Source organism: Plasmodium chabaudi (genome assembly GCF_900002335.3).
Source record: "Plasmodium chabaudi chabaudi strain AS genome assembly, chromosome: 13".
In the NCBI taxonomy this organism is placed as follows: Eukaryota; Apicomplexa; class Aconoidasida; order Haemosporida; family Plasmodiidae; genus Plasmodium; species Plasmodium chabaudi.
Window position 1 is genome coordinate 1722928 of NC_030113.2, and position 22228 is coordinate 1745155.

Here is a 22228-nt window from a genome sequence, read left to right on the forward strand (position 1 = left end):
AAATTTATGATATGTCAAAAAAATATATGAAAAAAAAGTAAGCCCAATAAATATCCGAAAATAAGAATAAGCACATATTTTGGATAAGTATAAAAGTGGCTTCCATAGAGAAAAAAAATACCATGCTTAACAATGAGGTACTTCCTACACAAAAGAAAATAATATACACACACAAGCACACTTGTATATGTAAACAATTTTAACTACATTTTTCATTTTAATTTTCTTTTTTTCTTCTTACACAGTGATAATGATCATCAGAATGAGACGAACAAAACAGGGTTACATTATACTGCCGAAAATGAGGAAAATGGCTTATTAAGCAATTTCAATAATTATTTAAAGAGAGAAAGTGAACCTGAGTATCCTAGTTTATATTTGAAAGATACTAGGTATCAAAATAATGGGAACAATCCGAAAATAAAAAATAAAACATTCATTGATTATGGGTTACACACACATATAATTGAAAACATTGTTGGTATAGATGATAATAATTTGCCATATATCAATAATGAATATAAAAGTTATATTAATAGTAAAAACATAATTTTAATAATAGACATATATGTATATAATTTGTTTTTCCATTTTAAATATATTGGTAAAAATATAAATAATTATTATTTATGCTTTAATAAAATTGCATATCCATTTCATTTCAATTTTCATAATAATAATACATGTGAAAATTGTACTTTAAAAGAGAATAATAATTATGAATGTAAACAAAAAATACACAAAGATGATGATGTTATAGGGCAAACCAAAAATGGTCAGCCCCCAAAACAGTGCTACTATAATAAAAAAGGAAAAAACAAAAATGAATTCTTACCTAAAATTTTATGCATATGGTGTGAAAGACTAAAATTGGCAATAAGTATTTATAATGATAATAAAATAGAGTATATGAAAAAAAACCATGAACATTCCGAAAAAAACATTTTTATCTACGATCCGAATAGTAGATATAGTATAAATGAATGCATAAAAAAGTTAGAAGAAATAACTTTTTATGACAAAAATTATGATGCCTTTAAAAATGTTTATTTCGCTTCTCCTATTTGTAATAACATCTTAATAAGTAGTACTGACAAAAGTACGAAATTAAAAGAAAAGAATAAGCACAATCTCAATCAAGGAATTTCCCACGAAGTAGAGACAAAATGGGAAAGAAAAAAAAAGGACAATAAATCAGATCCACTATCACAAGAAAGCAATATGTACGATTCAGAATTGTATAACAATAATGTAACTGATTTATATTTAATTAATTTAGTAAAATGTAAAATTGAAGAATACTTTAAAAATGTGCAAATAAAAAAATTTTGGAATATAATAAATGTGAGAAATTTAATTGAATTTGATTATAAGCAAATAAATAAAAAAACAAATAATAAAATAGATAGTAATGTAAATAGTAGAAAATATAATGAATCTATTTATGAATATATTCAAATTATAAAAAAAACAAAATATAAAAAAGATATAAAAACAAATGAAATGACAAAAAATGGTTACAAAATTAAAAGAAATATATCACACAATAATACTACTACGGGTAAAATTTCTGAAAAAAAAAAATTGGAAAAAGAATATATCATTAAAGACATGTTTAATAATACAATGAAAGATTATAATGTTAATGAAATTCAAATATATTTAAGTAATTATGATAATATATTTTTCAAAACAATCACATCTTTTTATCTTTTGTTAAATTTTTCTGTTGAAATTATGTCTATATTATATGAAAACTTAGATTTATATTCCTACCATATTTTTTATTTATATGAGCATGTTAATAAATATTTGTATAGCAATAATATGGAAAATAAAATATTTGAGATTCATCAAAAAAAGAAAGACGTAGATTCAGATCAAAATTGTAGCAAAACATATGGAGTCACCAATAGTGGGCATAATGATAAAGCATACACAAATTGTGACTCACCAAATGTGCATAAAAATAATAAGAAGTATAATTTCTTAGTCAAGGTTAATAACCATTTTAATAAGCTTTCAGATAAAGATATAAAATTTGATTCCGCTGTTTTTTTTTTATTAAAATTGTTTATAAAAAATAAATGTGATGAAGAACAAATTCGATGTAGATCCTCTGACAATAATACGAATTACAAGTCTGTCTACAAACGATTAAAAATTGAAAAATATAAAGAAATATTAAAAGAAATAAAAATATTAATTAGCTATTTAATAAATAAAAACATATTAAAGGAAAAACATAATTTAAATTATATAATATATGTATATAATAAATATGATAAAAAAATAAAAGCATTAAAACATACTACCTATGTTAGTAATAAATATGTAGATATTTTAAAAAAAAACTTCCTTTTATATTCATTAAATTTTTATGAATTTGAATTTTTTTCAAATAAAAATATAGACAATTATTTAAACACATTAGATCAATCAAAAGGTAGTGAAAAATTTAAATTAAAAATTCCGTCAAGAATATATATAACGAAGACACTAAATAAGTATGTTACATTCCGCAAAAAAACTTTGCATATAAATAAAAAATTATATGGAAATTATTTCTTTAAGCATCATCCCATAGACAGTAATAATATAGCACACTCAAATGGTAAACTCAAAAATGATGAGAAACCAAATCAGGTATTCACAAAGATAACCACGAGTAAGATAAAAAGAAAACAGAGAAATGCCTATTTACGAAAGCTAGCCAACAAAGTATATTCCAACTTTAAAGCAGCACATAGCATGTACACCAGTCTTAAAGAAAGCGGAAATAAACAATTTGACAAACAAATTAAGAAAAAGGCTTGCAAAAAAAAATGCAGCTACTATCAGGATGACAATAATAACGGTTGTGTAAATGGAAAAGAGATAAACATATTCATTACATATCATAAAAATGGATTAATAAAAAAACTAAATTTGATAAAACTTAAACACAAAATTTGCAACATTATAAGACGAAAAAATGTAATCTATAAAAAAGTTCTTCAAAAAATTAAAGAACGAGAAAAAATAAATAAAAAAAGTAAATTAAGAAATTATGAAATATATTATAATAAATTTTTAGATATATTTAAAAATTTAAAAAAACAAGATATAATAATTCGAAATAATTTATATAATATGATATATAATATAAATGAAAGTTTAAATATATATTATACAAATATATGTCATTGTGTTCAATCTGATATTTTTAGAAATCAAGACGTTGAATATTTTATGAAGGAAAAGCTTGAAATATTAAAGGATGGTATAAATTTATATTCGACAAATGACAATGTGTTTTCATATGATAAAAGCCATTTTAACTATCAAAATCAAGTAAGCTTAAATGTTGAAGAAAATGATAATTATCCTCATAGAAATGCAAATCCAAATTCGATAAATGGAAATGATGCATTTATAGATATGTATGAAAATAACGTGGCAAATAATCCGGAAATTAAACTAGTCAACACTAATAGTTATTCTTCTTTACCATTTTTGAGTATTAGTAAGAATGTAAAAAAAAACGGGTTTAGAGAACTAGACGAAATTGAACTTCCTTTTTCAAACTCATTCAATGATACAAAGTTACAAGGATGTATAAAATGCCATTCTAAGTTAGACACAAATTTGTTAAGGAAAAAAAAAAAAGTACTCTACAATCTGTTTAATTTAGAAAACTATTATAAAGAGAAAAAAAAAAAAATTAATTATTTAGCATATGATATAAATATTTTAAAGGAATATCTATATATATATTTAAAAAAATTTTTTGATGATATTATTATTTTATTTGAATATTTTTATTTTTTCTTTTCAAACAATGGTCTTAATCCTGAGCATGGTGATATAAAAGGAAATAATATTAACAGTTGTAGTTCTACCAAAATAGATAATGAAAATAAAAATTTGAAACATAAAGACAATTTTGATAATACAAAATATGATGGTAGGAGCACACAGGATATTGGAATCTATAGTGAAGAACATATAAATAGTAAAAGGTCAGTTGCAAAAGAAATAAATAATCAAGATAATGAAAAACATGACGATTTAATTTATGAATATTTTGTTTTATGTAGTTATGACAATTTTAATAATACTAGCGATTTAGATAATGTAGATATAAAATATCGAAGTAAGCATTCAAAACATTATATGAATTATATTCTTACAAAACGGCTGAGATTATTTATAAAAAATGATTTAATACAATTTATTAACAAAAATATAAACTTAATAAATAATAATATAAATTTAAAAATTATAAGTATTAAACGGTTATATAACAAAGTTTTAAACAGTATAAAGTTGTCTAGCTCGACTAACAATCTATTTATATATCAAATATTATATAGTATGATAATTAAATATGCAAAATATAATCAAAACAAATTAATAAAAAAAAATATAATGAATAAATTATCTACATGGGAATGGAATCGAGATGATAATGGGGATGTAGAAAAAAAAATTTCTTTTTTAAAAAAAAAAAAAAAATATTTACAAAAGTTTGGATTAGATTTAGCTAGCTTATCAGATGATGTCATTATTTTTTTAAAATACATCACAATGTTTGATTCAACAAAATTAGATTATTCAAATATGGAAAACATTGATAAAAGTGTGTATTTGCAAAAAGAAATGACAACAGAATTTATGTCACACAAAAATAATATGAAAAAAAAAAGATATAGTAGTTGCCAAAGGGAAAATACAAGCAACTCTTTTTACATAGACAATAATGAGCAAATCAAAGAAAATAATATTAACGACTTTTCGTTGAAGTCATTTTTTTATAGCATAACTAACTGTAGAGATGTGACATATTTAAAAAATGTTCTTCATAGGATTATTAAAAAAAAAAAAAAATATGTAATAGCAACAGAACCAATAGCATGTAACAAAAACAAATGCAAACATATTAATAAGACAAAAAATGACGATGAATATTTTGATCAACTTTTCCATATTTATGAAATAGTTAAACGAAAATCTTTAAAAAAATATGATAACTTAAAATTATTTATAACAATAGATAAGAAGAAAAAAACTAGGAAAAGGAAATTAGATTATGATGAAAATTTAATACCAACAAATTTTTATAATGATAATACAAATATAATGATTAAAAAAATTCAAAAAAATATTATAAAATTTATAGATGATAATAAATATGTGTTTCCTTATATATTTAATACATTTGATAATAGTACAAATTATGAATTAAATAATTATGATATTATTAATTTAAATCATAATTTTATTTTTTTTCATTATATTAATAATAAATCTGAATATTCATATAAAAATTCAATTTTAAATTATATTTATGGGTACCCTATTTTAAGTGTCCATACAAAAAGTGACGATTCCCAAAACTGTTATATTAGCAATGATGGGAATGGCATCACGTTTGACAAAAAAGAAAAAGGACCTGACCAATCGGAAGCATATCAAGAATGCTCTAGCAAATCCAAAACGAACAATTGCAATGATACTGTAGAACCAAATATATACAACGAAATGGTGTGTAAAATAGACACAAATAATGGTAGCATAAATGACGAAGGCCCTTTCCATTCTCAAACTAGCGAGTGTAAAATGAAAAATTTTAAAACATCTTCATGTCCAAATAAAAACTATGAAGAGAAATATTATAGTAGACAAAATGTAGAACGGTTACAAAAAATCCGACGAAAAAATCAGAGAGCAAACCTTATAAACATATTTAATAATGTGAAAACATTTAATAGTATTCCTCTAAAATATATTCATTTATGTGTTATTTATGATATATTTAAATTTTTAAATTTACATCATATTATTCAAGATATTGTTAAAAATTTGTATATTGAAAAGTTAAAAGAAATTCAAGAAAATTCTATTTTTTCACAAAATAATAATACCAACTTATCAAACATTTTGATTTGCTTCCTTTTTTATTTCTATTCATATTTAGATATTTTATTTGGAATTAGAGATGGAAATTTTATTAACTTGACAAAGTTTGAAAATTTCAATATTTTTAATAATTTTAATGATATAGTATTAAAAAAGCGTAAAAAGAAAAAGGAAGGGAATAGTGCTTCCATGAAAGAAGGTCATAATAAAAGAAAAAGCAAACAAGCTTTTTACGATGGTGTAGAAAATGGAAAGCAAAACTATATATATTTAGACAACGAGGTGAGCAGTCGAAGTACCTATTTATGGATATTAAAAAGGAAAGAAAAAAATGTGTTATCTGTTCCATATGTTGATGAAATATATTTAAAGCTTCGAAATGGTGCAAAGCTTAAAAATGGGTATCAAAATTTTTCTACAAATTTTAGAAATTTTTTAAATTTATATTTAGATTATAATTATTCTTTTTTAAATAGTGCAAAATATAGTGACGAAAATAAGTCGCAATTTTATTTGTTTATTCAAGATGACGATAGCAAAAATTTGAAAAAAATGAATACAACTAATTCGGTTTCAAATTATGACAATTTTGGGGACGATCAAAATAAAGCATGTACACTCATTAACATTCATGATGAAGAAAATGAAAATGATAAAACGAACACTTCAGTGAGTAGCATCTTTAAAAATAGAAAAGATGGGAATGTCTTGTACGATTATTCTAATATTTGTATTAGTACTGTAGAAAATAATTTTGAAGATTGTAACAGTTCTTTATTTTTATCAAAAATAAATTTATTCAATTCGATGAGATATTACGAAGATGGTGCTTGTTGCTTACAAAATTATGAACTTATTAAAAAGGATGTAGAAAAAAGTGATGATCTTACTTATTTTGAAACGAACACATTGAATAGTAGAGATGATACATGTAGTAATAACTTGATGGATAGAATAAAATTTATGCTTGATATATTGCGAATACAATTAAATTGCATATTAGACAAAAGAAAAGAATGTATTATTAGTTCATTAACAGGTTCTAAAATTAATAAAAATGGATTAGAAGATATAAAGTTTGCATATTATTTAGTTTATTTATTGGATTTTGAAAAAAAACAAAAAAATATATCCGATATATATATATATAAAAATATATATTACTCATTAATAGAAAGCTTATTTACGAAAAATAATAACAATGCCAATGGTATAGATTGTGACAAAATTATTTATATAATATTTAACTTGATAAAAATTACAAGAATAATAAAAATAAAAAATAAACAAATTCGAAAATTGTTTAAGTTACTTCAAAAATATTTACAAAATTTTCCAGATTTTTTTTTTCAAATTTTTAATAAAATTTTTCTTTTTATATATCAAGACACAAAATTTGAAAATAAATTATTTTTAAAAAAATATTTAAATGGATATTTTAACGATAAAAGAATTATACTTCATATATTAAATCATATTATGACATCTGCAAGGAGTAAAAGAGTTCGATCAACAGATGGAAATAAAAACAGGACATGCAGCAAGGCTCTTACTTATGAGCCCCTTGGTGGCAGTTCCGCATTTTATGACAAAAAAAACGAGCACACACATAATGAGACAAGACAAGAAGGAAAAATAAACCTGAACAATAGTGTAGTTGAAAATAAGCATGATAAGTATGCTTATAACATTTTTGACAAAAATAATGATCAGGATCCCAAAATGAATAATAAAAACGATATGCTAAGTAAATGGACAAACGATTTTTCACAAACAGATATACAACAAAATAATAATCGAAAAAATGAAGGGAAAAATCGAAAAAAAAAAAAAAATACAAAAAAAAAAAACTTTTCACATTTCAATCATGAAATAATTAAAAAGATATTTTTAAAATGTAAAAGTATTTATTCTAGTGATACTAATAGTTCAAGTAATGGAAATATATTTAAAATTAAAAACATAAAACATCAAAATTATAAGCAATATGAAGAAGAGAAAAAAATATATATATTTGAAAAGATGAAGAAAAAACAAGTGTCACTAAGTGTGTCAAAAGAAGGATGGGAAAGTCATAGTAATCTTGTCCCTTCAAATGATGTACAAATAAAACAAGGAAAAAATCAAGATGAGCATATTCATGACGAGAAAGATGGCACCATATTAAAGAATAACAATTTTGACGAGTACAGCTCTGATGATTTTCTCGATTTTGTAGATAATATATATATTAGATGCAATAAAAATGAAAAAGAGGACAAACAAATAAGCATGGTCAATGTGAATAAGCATAATTATGGGCTTCTATACTATAACAAACGACGTGATAAATATGAAAGTAGTGATACACCATCAAATCAATGCACATCGGATAGTTCGTCGGATTATTCTACAAATAGTTCAAACAATAAAGATAAATTTGTTTTTGATATGGAAGATATAAATATTGACAATTCAGGTAAATTGCTATCCCGATTAAGTACTGTAGATATAAAAGGAATAAAACAAAATGAAGAGATAAAATATTATGAAACAAATGAATATCCTTTATATGATAATATAAATAAAGACAAAAATAACGACCCTATAAATGGTCACAACAATTATGATAGTCATAGTAGTAGTGATGAGACTGTTTGTAATAATAATAAAAAAAATAATTATTTTTATAATTTTTTAAACTCAAATAATAATGATAATTCTTTTTGTTTTATAAAATATAAATCATATCATGAGTTTAATAATAGGAAAAGACGAAAAATTAAAAAATATAAAATAAAAGAAAAACAGGAAAAAATAAATAAAACGGCAGTAATGTATATGCCATTATATATTAGTATAGTTGGTGGGTTAGATTTTTTTTTATATAAATATTATAACTATATTTGTGAAACATATATTAATCCATATTTTTATATTAATACATATTATTTTGAAAAGTATATTAGAAAAAGGTATAAAAATTTAAGAAAGGAAGACAATTATTTAGTATACGATTTTTATTATTACAATTACATATTTTTAAATAAATTCAGCACATTTGATAGTTTCAATTCTATAAAGGGAAAAAAAGTAGAAATAAATAAGTACATCAAATTTTTTAATTTTAAACCAAAGGGCAACCAAAACGAAAGTCTCATATGTATGAGAAGTGAAATGTGCAACAATTGTATCCCTACATGGGGTAGTGTGAAAAATGAAAACATGAGCAACTCCTATTATGGTGAGGGAAAGGAATTCAATATATTGGCTACTTCAGAAAAAAAAAATCCGAGTACTAATAAAATAGTGCATATAGACGAGTCTGAAGAAGAAAGAAATACACACATTCGAAATGTTCCGATAAATGTTAATACAGAAAATGGACGAGAACAAATTAGTAAATATGTAAACTCATATAATATAAATAAAAATGATAATATAAAATTTTATCCGGATTTAAGCCAAATAAATAATAACCTCGAATTTGTAGATGATAATTTTTTTTATACAGAAAACAGATTAAGTAGTGACGATGAAGAATATAGAGGTCGACGAACAGACATTAATGATATTCATATTTTTAAAAGAAATTTATTTATTATAGAATATTTTGAAAACTATTTTAATTTTTCTTTACTTATACGTATGAAAAATATATTATTGGATATGTATGAAAATTATAATTTAAATTTACCATATGTAAATAAATACATTTTAATAAACGAGCAAAATAGCATAAGCAAAGATCCATATTCAGATATTAACAGCATGTTACCAAACTTTTCAAAAAATAAATCGAAATATTATAAAGATGTATGTCCCGAATGGAATTTTGTAAAATTAAACAGTTCAAAATTAAGCAAGATTAAAGAAGTAAATTATAATAACAATAGTAATAGTCTAAATATTATTGAAAATCAAAGTGATTCAATTTATAACAATGCACTACAAGAATTTTTTTATGGTACCCCCATACAAATTTCGATGACCATATTAAATCCTGAGTATTGGAAATTTGAATCTTTAAAAGAGGATCAAGCATTAAAGCATATAATGCCAGAATGTGTGCAAAAATATTTAAATATAATTAATAATATATATCAAAAATATAATGTAGATAAATATTTAATTTTTCTATATGATCTATGTTATATAGATTTAAATATTAATGATTATATGTACACATTTAAATTACCCGATGGTTTATTTTTTTTATTTTTATCTAACACAGAAAATCATGCTATAGATATGTATAAAAATACCCTACTTTTCAACAACACAAAAAAAGACAATGGAAATATAAAATACAATTACGACTACATATTCATATCCTCAAATTATAAGCATAAAGAAAATAAGACGCTTCACATAATTATAAATGACAACATAATTTTGTACGATTTTCATATTATTCAAAATCACCAAAGTTTTAGTGCACCCACAAAAAAGAAGCGAGATAAGTTGCAAACGGGGCAAGAATGGGAAACAACCGAAGGGGCGGAAACGACAGAAACAATCACAAAAGAATGCCAACTAATAAAATTAGAAGGTGGAAAAGATACAGAAAAAAACGAACATATGCTCTTAAATATGTCAGGAAATACTATTTTAAAAGAAACGAAAATAATTGAAATAAAAAATGGGGAGAAAGATAAACCAGATGAATATTCTATAACAGGTGAAGAACAAAATAAAAATAATACATTTGCTAACGAAATTAAAATTGAAAAAATAAATAAACGTTATAACTCAAAAGATGAAGATATAAAATGTGATAATATTAATAGTAGTGTAAGAAATAAGATGCTATTTTTCAAAAATAAAAATACAATAAATAAACAAATATCAAGGGAAAATATTTATTACAATTTAAACTTTTTAAAAGAATTTCAAGAGAAAGAAATTGAAAAAATAAAAAATATACAAAATATTAATGATATATATATAAAGATGTTTTTTACTGAAGAATATTTAGTTCAAAATACTCAGTTTTCAGAAAAATATATCAAAGAGATGTTAAAAAAATTAACTCGTGATAAATTTATACAAAAAAATACATTTAAAGTTATGAATAAAAAAAATAATAAAACAACACAATTTACAGTTTATTGTATACTTGATTTTGATACAAGTGTAGACGAAAATAAAATCAAAAATAAATCAGAACCAAATGAAAAATGTCTAGAAATGGAAACACAATCACAAGCATGGAACCCCAACACCTTTAATAATCAACTTCAAACAAAAGACAGTAACAATAATTATCCTAATTATATTGGAGAAGGTGACGAGAATGGTAATTCAATAATAATAGACACAAAACAAATGAATAATAATACACTGTGTAGTTTTAGTAATAACACTATTAATATGAAAGAGAATTGTATAATTGAAAAAAGGCAACTCGTATCTTTATTTGATAGTAATGAATATCTTAATAATTTTATACCATCACAAAATCGTAAAAATATATATACTGAAAAAGTTTGTGAAAATAAAATCGATATTCATAATGTTAATGAAAATTCGTGTGGTGAATATGAAAAAATAAACGAGGAAGTAGATCTAAGAAATGTTTACAACAAACAAATGAATAAAAATGGTAGTAGTATTTTCAACATGCATAGTAACAGAAGTGAGAATAGTGAATATTTTATAAATGGAAAAATAAAAGGAAGTAAAGAAAAAGAACAAATAAATAGCTTAAATCTAAAAATAGGCAAAATTGTTAAAAATAATGAAAAAATAAAAAAAAATAAAAAAAACATTAACAAGTTAAACAAGCTAAGCAAACTTTCAAACGATCAGAATATACTAGTTAATAGTTTAGTTCCGTATATTAGTAGAAGTAGTACCGATAAAGATAAAATAGGCATAGACAATGATCTAATATTAGGCAACACCAACGGAATTAGTAATATTTCCACGTTTTTTCATCATTTTTCATCATTTTTCATCATTTTTCATCATTTTTCATCATTTTTCATCATTTTTCATCATTTTTTCATCATGTTTTCACCTGCTTTTCCCACTTTTTAGACGAGCCCGTGGACTACTTCTTAGACGATGTTGCTACAGATGATGATGACGAAAAGAAAATAAAACGGAGGAAGACATTTGACAATTTGAATTTGGACGGATCGTACGAATTTTATGAAAATGAAATATTAAGAATAACAAAAGACCGAATGAATAAAATGATGTCTGAACCAGGAAAGAATATATCGACCCCACTCTTTTTGATTGTAAATAATTTAAATAAAACTTTAAAAGAAATGAAATTAAAAAGTGCATCTCAACCTGAGGTTTTAACAATTTTAAATATTATGCTCAAAAAAAATAAAATAGTAAGAGTAGGAGGAAATTGGCAGCCTGTATAGGATTATACATATGCATATATATATACACTCATAAAAATTGTCTACCCATTTAGCTACTTAACAAACTGAATATATATGTGCTATTGTTGACATATATAAACATTTAATATATTTTTTTTGTGAATATATTCTTTTGTCTTTTGACATATAAATTATTATATGCATTTTTTTTTTGTTTAATTTTTAAACAATCTAACAACCAATAATAATACTTTTTATTTTAAATAATTTTCCAAATTTTTATAAAAAAAATAATAAAATTTTATAGCATATTTGTATGGAAGTTATACGGTATTTTTTTATTTTGCCATTTAGCCAAACATATTTTTTCCTATAACTTTTTAATATAATTTACAAAATTTAAGATATATATTATATGAAAATAAAAACTTGCACACAGTCCTATATCTGGTCTTACTACACGTTTTTTTGGAAAATTTGGAATATAAGACTGACTATATTTTTCCCTTATTAATTTGATATAATTGTGTGTAAATATATGATAAGTATTTACGTTATTTTACAAATTTATCAAAATTTTGAATATTCATTTTTTTTATGAAAAAATAAAATACGTAAATTTTAACAATATAAATAAGCACAAGTATTATAAATAAAATAGGCGTTCTTTTTTTCACGCAGTAAAAATTTTGAGGGAAAATAATATATATTTTTTTTTTATTCTTTATTTTTTTTTTATTCTTATTTTTTTTCCTTATGCTATGTTTTAACTTAAATAGCATAATATTTTTTTATAAAATAAAAATAGTATTTCGTTAATTCTCACTCATATTGTTTGTTTTCTTTCGCTTTTCTTTTTAGCTAAAATGTAATGATTTTTAAGCAATACTGCATATATTAAATATATGTATATATATATAATATATTATATATAATTATTTTATACGTTTAACATACGTAAACTCTCTTGGGTTTTTTTTCATTAAATTTTTCTTACAAATAAAAAATTTAAGGAAATTGCGCCTTCAGTTTGCATTTATTAAAATTGAAATGATAATATATATTTATTATAAAACTGAATTTTTACTTTTCCATTCATGTTTTCATATTTTCAAGTGTTCATACGATCATTTTAATTACTTTATATTTTATTATTATTTTTTTTTTAACAACTTCAAGACCCTCCGTTGATTTATTTATATTTTTTTTAATTAATTTTAATGTAATTAGTACAAAACCAATAAATTTATAAAACAAAAAAATGAACATTTTATATTTACAATTTTGTTCTAGTATATATAAAAAAAAACAATAAAAAAACGAAAAACGAATTATTTGGAGTATCTCTTATAATATTATCAGAGATATATACTTCGCATATATACATAATAATAATATCAAAAGGAAATCAAATATATTTTCTTTTGTATATAAAAATAAACTAAACAAACAAAATAATGTCACAGGTACTTATATGTGCCTCCCTTTGCTTTAAATGTCATTAAATTTTTTTACACGAAAAAAATAAATGATTTATTTTCCTGCCTCCCAAGCCATTGCATTTTGTTTTTTTTTTCCAATATATGTACCTCAGTATATTTTCATTTTCTATTTCTTTATTATCAATTTTAACAAAACAATATGTAAGCATCCTTGTAATTAGCCAATCATAATTACATAGGAATGTATATACACAAAACTTATATTTACTTTTGTATATATGTCCATTTTTTTGTATATACCCAGTTTTAGATATAATTACACAAAAATCACAAGCACGTCTTTGTGGATTTTCATTTGTGACAAACAGATTTGTTATATATAAAAAGAAATTAAAAACAAATTACTAAAAAGCCCACGAAGAAAATATTTTCAATTATATATACAATTTTATTTTCCAGAAAAGGAATAATTGTTTGCTAGCGACACTGAAGTTGTATAAACATTTATATAAAGCACGTAAGTGGGTGTCCATGTAACTATATATACATGGTTGTGGCTATACAAATAAAGTTTTAAAAAAATTTATACAATCTTTACAATATAATTTGAATAATTTGTATGTATGACACTATTATAATTAAAAATGAATAATTATTATAAAAAATATATTATTATTTAAGACACAACGGCATATATTTATAGATTTATTTTATATCCCACATATGAAGATATGCATAAATATACTGTGCATGCTTCCTGAATTTTGTTTTTAATATTTTGCATAAGTGTACAATGCATAATACAGAAAACAAAAAAATGAATATGCAATTTAAATTAAATTATGGAGATAAAAAAAATGTTATCAATTTAAATATACGAAAAGGTGACGCCAATGAAGCAAACACAACACAAAGAGCGAGTGTTATTAGCAATAGTGGAAACAGTATTGTAAGTATTAGTGGGAATAGGCAAGTTAGTAATAATGCAAGTGGGAGTCAGGTTGGTAGTCTTGTTGGTAGCTATGTTGGTAGACGAAGTACAGTGGACAAAATTAATTTTAAAAATTCATCAAAAAATATAAAAATAAATTTGGCTAGCTCAAGCCTTAATAAAAAAAATATTAACACACAACACAATAATATTATTAACGAGGCGTATTTTTTAAAAAATGATAATAATTTAAATAAAAATTTAAATGGTGTAAATAATGGGAGTGTTATAAGTATTGGTAAGCGTCCAAGTATTGTTAGTAATATAAGTAATGTAAATAATGCTGACCGTCTTTCTTTTATTAGTTCGAATATAAATAATTATAAAAATAAAATAAGTGGGAAAAGTGATATTTATACATTTGATAAATCAAGTATTAACGATAATATAAGTATTAATGATGGGCTAAGTAGTATTTTACATAGTGGAGAAAATGTAAATATGAGTGAAATATTTTATAATAATAGTGGAAGTATTATTGATGGTCAAAATAATAGTAGTGTTAGTTTACTTTTAAAAAATAATAAACAACTAATATCAAATAATTTAAAAATTTATTATAAAAATGAATTAATACCATATTCTTTTTTATATCATAAAATATTAACAATATTAAAATCACATTATAATAATCATATAAGTAATAATCCAACTGTTGCAAATAAGGGTATATCTTTTTTTCATGTAGAAAATATGTTAATTAATTTTGGATTTAAAGGTGTAGATATAAATAACCATTCTTTGTTAAGCTATTTAGCTTCATCAAAACAAATCAAAATAGACTTAAATGAAAAAAGAATTTGTTATATGAATCCTTATACAGATATTACAAATATAACATCATTGTTAAATAAAATTAATAAACATGGCTTTTTATATGGATATGAAATTAACGACGATTTAATTAATACAAATAAAGAAATATATAAATGGGTAAATACATTATTATATGAAAAAAAAATACGTTGTATACGATCAAACAATAGTCATTTAAGAGGAAAATTAAAATGCAAGAATTTACCAACTTTTTGTGATATATATTCAAAAAGTAAATGTGATAATTGCTTTTATAATTTAAAAGGATATATATTTTTTCCACTTTCATATCAACATATAGAAAATGAAAGATACTCAATTACAAATGATATCAAAAATTTATGGGATAATATTACCCTTCCAAATTTAGATAACATTTTAAAAGAGTATAAATTAAAATCTACAAATAAAATATTTTCAAATGATAATGCTCCCAAGCGAAAAAATAAAGATGATAAGTTTACACCAATCATTAAAAAAATGAAGCGAATATACAATACGCATTTATTTACAGCCGATGAAATTAAAAATGAATTTATTCAAAAAAAATAACCATATAAATGGCACACGCACACACACACACACAAATATGTCTATATAAACCTGAGAAAATTTGCACACTCTCATATGTAAACCTTAAATTGAGGATAACAAACATAAGTTATCACATTATTCTTATAATAAAATTGTACATAAAAATTTTAATGTTTTATTCAGTAAAACATTTTATCCTTTTTTTAATAAAAGTGTGTATTATTACATGTTCATAAAATATATTTATTTCCAGTAATAAATGCGCACTTAAAAAAATATATAAGATAGTATACATATGGCATTTGCAAATTTTTTCCTCAATCTTTTTTTTTGTATATATATTCATAAGCATTTAAAAAAATTCATGTTGCTTTTCATAATTTTTTAAACTATTTTAAAAATAAAAAATAATCCTATTTTTTCTGTAGAAAAAGGTTTTTTTTGTATGGTAAAAAACATGATAGTTGTACATGTTTTTTTTTATTTCCCATTAATGTAGACAAGGAAAATGGCGAATAAAATAATATTACAATATCATTAATAGCTATAAGTTAAAAAGTTAAAACATTAAAAAAAGTTAGCACTGATATGTGCAATTTTTCGGGAATAATAAAAAAAAAATACAAATTACATTTTGTAAGATTAAATATGTTTCCAAATGATGTGGAAATATGCATGATGTCAAAGCGTGATAGCATGATATATGCTACTAGCTTATCATCTTATCGAAAAAAATCAAATATAAACAAAAAAACAGATGTACATATTAGAAGAAAAAATATAAGTGAGTTCATACTTTTTTTGTTTTTTATTTTAGTTAAATAAGTATTCCCTTGAGAAACATTTTCTATACTTTCTTCTACTATATGTTCAATCATTTTTAAATTTTCATTTTGTTCATATATTTTATTTACAAATATATTCATTAAATTATTTATTTTAGCTATTTTATTTTTAGTTTCCATTATATATGTATTTTCTTCTTTTTCAAACAAATCTACAAATTTTTTGAATTCTAATTTCTGGTTATTATTTAATTCATAGCCCTCATTAAATCGATTTTCGTTTTTTTTTTCTCTTTCTTCTTCCTCTAAAATAAGTGGGTCATATGCTACCTGTTTCTTTTTTCTGTTCCGTAAATTGTTATTCACATTATTATTATTATCAATGTTTTTAATTAAATTTGTTTTCACATTTTGTTTGATAATGCTATTGGGGGAGTCTTTATTATATGAGGACCTCTTTTCAGGCTTTGAAAATTCATTGTTACGATCATAATAATTTGCATTCTTTTTTATAGTTTGATCATTATTTAAATAAGTTATATCATTGCTATATTTTCTATCATAGTTTAAATTTTCCGTCTCTTTATACCCCATGCCTTGGGGAGTGTTTATATTCAAGGAGCTAGCTTTAAAGGTATCATACAAATCATCATTTCCATTTTGTTTTAATTGCGTATCAGGTGTGTAGGAAGCATATATATAATTATTTAATGTGTTTAAATAATCTAAATTACATTTAATATTGTTGGTATCATAAAAATAAAAATTTGTATATTTATTTAATTTCACATGATAACTACTTAAATTTTGTTCATATTTATTAAGAATATCAACAAATATACTTAACAGATTCGTTAAGCAGTTCAAAACAGATTTGTGTATATCTGTTTTTGGCTGTAAGTTTTTAATCTCATTTGATATTCTATTTATTGAATATGATAAATTATCTTTATTTTTAATCCGGCTTTTTTTGGTAATATCCTCATATTTACTACTTACAAAGAATAAGCCATATGCTTTTAAAGTATTATTATCTATGTACTCGCGATTACTAAATATCTTTGTATATATTTCACTGCTTTTAACCAAAAAATTGTCTTTACATTTTATATCCCTTCTTGTAAAGTTTATATTATTGTCATGTTTTTTACATAAATATATGAAATCATTATACCGGTCCATGTTAGCTAAAATTCTCCATAATTTACTAAAATCGTAAATCACCAAAACAAAAAAAAAATGGTAAATATATATATTTTTTTTAAGGTAAAAAGCTATTTACAAATTTAGCTTTTTTTTTTTTCATCATACAAAAATAGCTAAAACGAAACAAAGTTATAAATATAATATGAACAAATCATAACATTTTCTTCTTTTTATTAACATTAATAAAAAAAATAATAAAAAAATAGTAAAAAAAAAAATAAAAAAAAATAAAAAAAATAAGCATCGCTTGGAAAGTTATTAATATGTATATAATTTTATGAACAGTATGCAATGGAAATAAGGGCTTTATTATACCCATTAAATATTTAAGTAGTGGCTCAGCAACAACTACAAAATATACGGGCACATACGTATGTATGTATATCAAAATATACGAACGGTTGTTTTAAAAATAAAAAAAGCAAAGAAAATCAATAATAAAATAGGAAAAAAGAAAAAAAAAAGGAAAGCATTAGTATAGTACATAAATAATATATCTCCCACACAGCTTCATGGAAATAATATTCGCACACTTCCAATAATGGCGGTATAGTTTAAAAGGTTAAGAAATTTCATTTAATTTAATACTTAACATATAAATAGATTTTTTACAAAAGTTTTTCATATATTCATTGTATTGTTCATCATGATACATTTTATTTTTTAAAGAATAATTTAATAAGTACTGATAATTATTTATTGCTTGGGTTATGAAATTTTTATCTTCTACTGTTGATAGTGTTTTACACACATAAAAATAAATATCAAAATAGGATTTTTTTTCATCATCATTTTCAAAAATAATTTCATTTGTTGTTTCTTTCTCAATTTTATAAGTTTTTAAAAAAAAAAAATAATATTGTATTATTTGTAGTATTGTTTGTTTTTGGTCTTTTGTTAAAATACCAGAAATATTATCATCAAAATTTAAATTTTTATCATCATTATTATTTGAATTATAATAAATATTATCAATGATTATATTCCACTTTTTACATATATAAACGTCTTTTAATAGTAAAGCACATTTTAAAGCTAGATCTCTTTTATATGATAAATATTGTTTATGTTCTATAAATTTTAATGGGTAGCTAAATGAATACAAAATATCCATATAATTCTTTATACATTCATCAAATGATTTTGTAAAAAAATTATAATAAAAATATGCTTCACTTGAGTTTATCAAAATGTCCAAATGTAAAGTTGTCTGATTAAATAAAGAGTAATATTCGAAACATTTTTTTATATATTTTTTTATTTTTTTAAATAAAAATTCGATTTCCTTATGGTTATAGCAAAAATAGTGTATATCATCAGAATAGTCTATCCAATGCGCTCGTTCTTGTTCTTGTTCTCTTTTGCTTCCGTCTATGTTTTTATTTTGCGAAAGGGACAACGATAAAAGGTTATCACACTCTTGGTCATTCCTATGTTGTGTAAATTTTTTATAATTTTTTTTCATCTTATTAATAGCCATATTATTATATTTTGAATTACTAAAGTTGCACACATCCAGTTTTAAATGACTTAATTTTATTTCACTAAATTGAAAAATGCTCAAAAATTCTTCTACATAGTTTGTATCGATATTAACAAATGTAGAAGGAATAGCAGACGATTTATTTTTATCATTAAATTTTATTTTTTCATTTTTTATTAAATGAAATATTTCTTCCGTTATTTCATCAATTTCTTTTATATTTTCACAAAACATTTTTGAAAAAGACATTTTTTCATATAAATCTGAAAATTTAAAATCATGATATATATTTTCATCTTTTTCATAGTTTAAATTATTTTTTTTTAAAATTTGTTCACATATAAATTTGTATGCAATATTTTCATCCGATATAATAAAAGAAATTAAATCAAACTCATATTCTTTTCGTTTTGGGAAATGTTTTTCAGAAGGTCCACATGATTGTATTCCTTTAGTTACTTCCTCAGTATTTATGTGTATAACATTTTCCAAGCATATTATATTTTTCTCTACCTTTTTAATGCTATCATAAATTAAAATTTGGTTACTATCAAACTGAGCTTTTGTTGCAACGTTTTTTATGTCATCATTTTGTACTGCATTTTGTGTATTTGTTTTTTTTTCATGTATGCTGTCTTGATGTTCTAAATGGTTTCCCTCTCTTGTGATACTAGTAGTATGCGTTTTTAATAAGGAACAAATATAATTTTGAATGTGTTCCCTTTGCTTATGTACATAATTTACATGTTTATATATATCTATGGATGTGCAAGTTTCTTGAGAATAATTCAAATAATTATATTTTAAATATATGATATACATTTCTAAAAAATTTCGATAAGTCATATATTTATATTCTACTATTACATTTTTTTCTTTTTCCCTTTTTAACATATGAAATAATTTATAAACATCTTTAACCATACAAAAAGAAACATTAATTAAATGTTCATATATCGATAATAAATGTAAATCTAAAAATATATAACTACATTCAATAATATTATTAAAAATTGGGATACACATATCTATTATTTTTTTTAGCTTCTCATCAAGAGATATTGATTCATTTCTTTTTTTATTTAGCATTATGTTACCATTAAAAATGTAAAAATTTGTATTTTTGTTATTTACACTATCACAATAATAGGGCTCATCCTTTTTATTATTATTTATTTCGTTTGATATTTTTTTAATTTCATTTTTTAGACAATATAAATGCATATCAATACTTTTTAAAACACAAAAAGTTGATGTTGTAAAAAAATTTAATTGTAAAAATATATCATTTATATTTTGAATGACATTAATTATTTCCATATCAATTGTGTTATTCCATTCTTCATTTTGCTCAAAATTATTTCTTAAATGCTTATAGAATATATAACTGTACGTTAAAAAAAATAAGCTTGTATATATATTTTTTTCCTTTCTTTGTAGTACCCCTATTTGATCACAAATTTTAAATAAAAAATCTTCGACACATATATCATATTTTATATATATACTTTTATTATTAATATAAATTTGGTGAGTAACTTTTTTATTTTTGAAATGATGAAAAATTTTTAAAAATAAAACCAGGCTTACGTATAAATAATATATGTCATTATTTAATAAATATATATTATAAAAACAAAAAGATATATACAACAAATTTAATTCAAAAAAATTAATTATGATACCATTTGAAACGTTGTCTTTCTCATTATTGTCTTTTTGTATTATCGAATTATATGTGTCATCTATTATGGTCTCTTCATTTTGTGTACATGCTCTCAAATTTTGAATTAGTAAAGATATGCAAAAGTATAATATGTGTGTAAGATCATTACAAACTTGGCTAAAATTGCATTTATCACGTTTATTCAAGGTATTAGGTATATCATTGTTTGTTTCATTTTGTGTATATAAAGTTTTTTGATAATTTGTATCTTCTCTTTGTTGTTCTTTTAGTTTGTTCTTAATATTTTCTATATTTTTTGCTATTAGTTCCTTTGTTTTTTTTTCCTTTTCTATATGTGTTAATGTTTTATCTTCATCGTTTTTTTCAACAATTTTATTTACATATAATGAAAAGAATATTAAATAATCAGTTACCAAATCACTCGTCTTTATTTCTCTCACGTTTTTTAGTTCATCGATTTTTTCATATAAATGTTCCTCCCGAATTTCGCATAATAAGTTTGCAACCATCATATCGAAAAGGAGGGAAGCATATATTATAACTCGAGCAACACAAAGTTCATGGCAATTTAGAATTTATTCTTTTTATTAATATTGCTCAAATGTAGGCAGCATTAAATAAAAAGGGAAATTGTAAAAACGAGGCAATAGGAATAGAAAGATTGCAAAAAAAATAAATGGCCTGAAGTTTATCGTATGAAAATAGTATATATCAATAATAGTAGGTACTTAAAAAATTTTAAAAATGAAAAAGTTCATATTTTTTTTACATTACTAATTAAGCATATTTATTATCCACAAACTTTCTATATGGTGATAACAAAATGAGATTAAGTAAGTAAAGAAAATTCTAAAAAAATTATTCAAAAATATAATAAAAAAAAACGGGAATGCATATAGAAATATGTATATACATATATGGTCATACCATATGGATTTTATATTATTATTGTGTGGAAAAATTGAAAAAAAAAATATTTAAGAATAAATTTAAAATGTTACAAATGAGAAGATATATTTAGACGAAAAAAAAAATATGAATAATAATCAAAATTATATAT

General features: G+C 22.2%; 4 protein-coding genes across 4 annotated transcripts; 2 read left to right on the forward strand and 2 right to left on the reverse strand.

Moving 5' to 3' along the window:
* Window positions 1–132: 132 nt before the first annotated feature.
* PCHAS_1346400 (conserved Plasmodium protein, unknown function) lies at window positions 133–12263 on the forward strand (the record flags this gene model as incomplete). The annotated part of the gene is made up of 3 exons (XM_016799365.1): window positions 133–137; window positions 246–11797; window positions 11923–12263. The coding sequence occupies 3 exons, from the start codon at window positions 133–135 to the stop codon at window positions 12261–12263; spliced, it is 11898 nt and encodes a 3965-aa protein (XP_016654665.1).
* A 2196-nt stretch (window positions 12264–14459) lies between these two features.
* PCHAS_1346500 (conserved Apicomplexan protein, unknown function) lies at window positions 14460–16025 on the forward strand (the record flags this gene model as incomplete). The annotated part of the gene is made up of 1 exon (XM_016799366.1): window positions 14460–16025. The coding sequence occupies one exon, from the start codon at window positions 14460–14462 to the stop codon at window positions 16023–16025; it is 1566 nt and encodes a 521-aa protein (XP_016654666.1).
* Window positions 16026–16729: 704 nt separating this feature from the next.
* PCHAS_1346600 (Qa-SNARE protein, putative) lies at window positions 16730–17974 on the reverse strand (the record flags this gene model as incomplete). Its single annotated transcript, XM_016799367.1, has 1 exon — window positions 16730–17974. One exon carries the CDS (start codon window positions 17972–17974, stop codon window positions 16730–16732), a length of 1245 nt encoding a protein of 414 aa, XP_016654667.1.
* A 586-nt stretch (window positions 17975–18560) lies between these two features.
* PCHAS_1346700 (conserved Plasmodium protein, unknown function) lies at window positions 18561–21680 on the reverse strand (the record flags this gene model as incomplete). Its single annotated transcript, XM_730745.2, has 1 exon — window positions 18561–21680. The coding sequence occupies one exon, from the start codon at window positions 21678–21680 to the stop codon at window positions 18561–18563; it is 3120 nt and encodes a 1039-aa protein (XP_735838.2).
* Window positions 21681–22228: the final 548 nt, after the last annotated feature.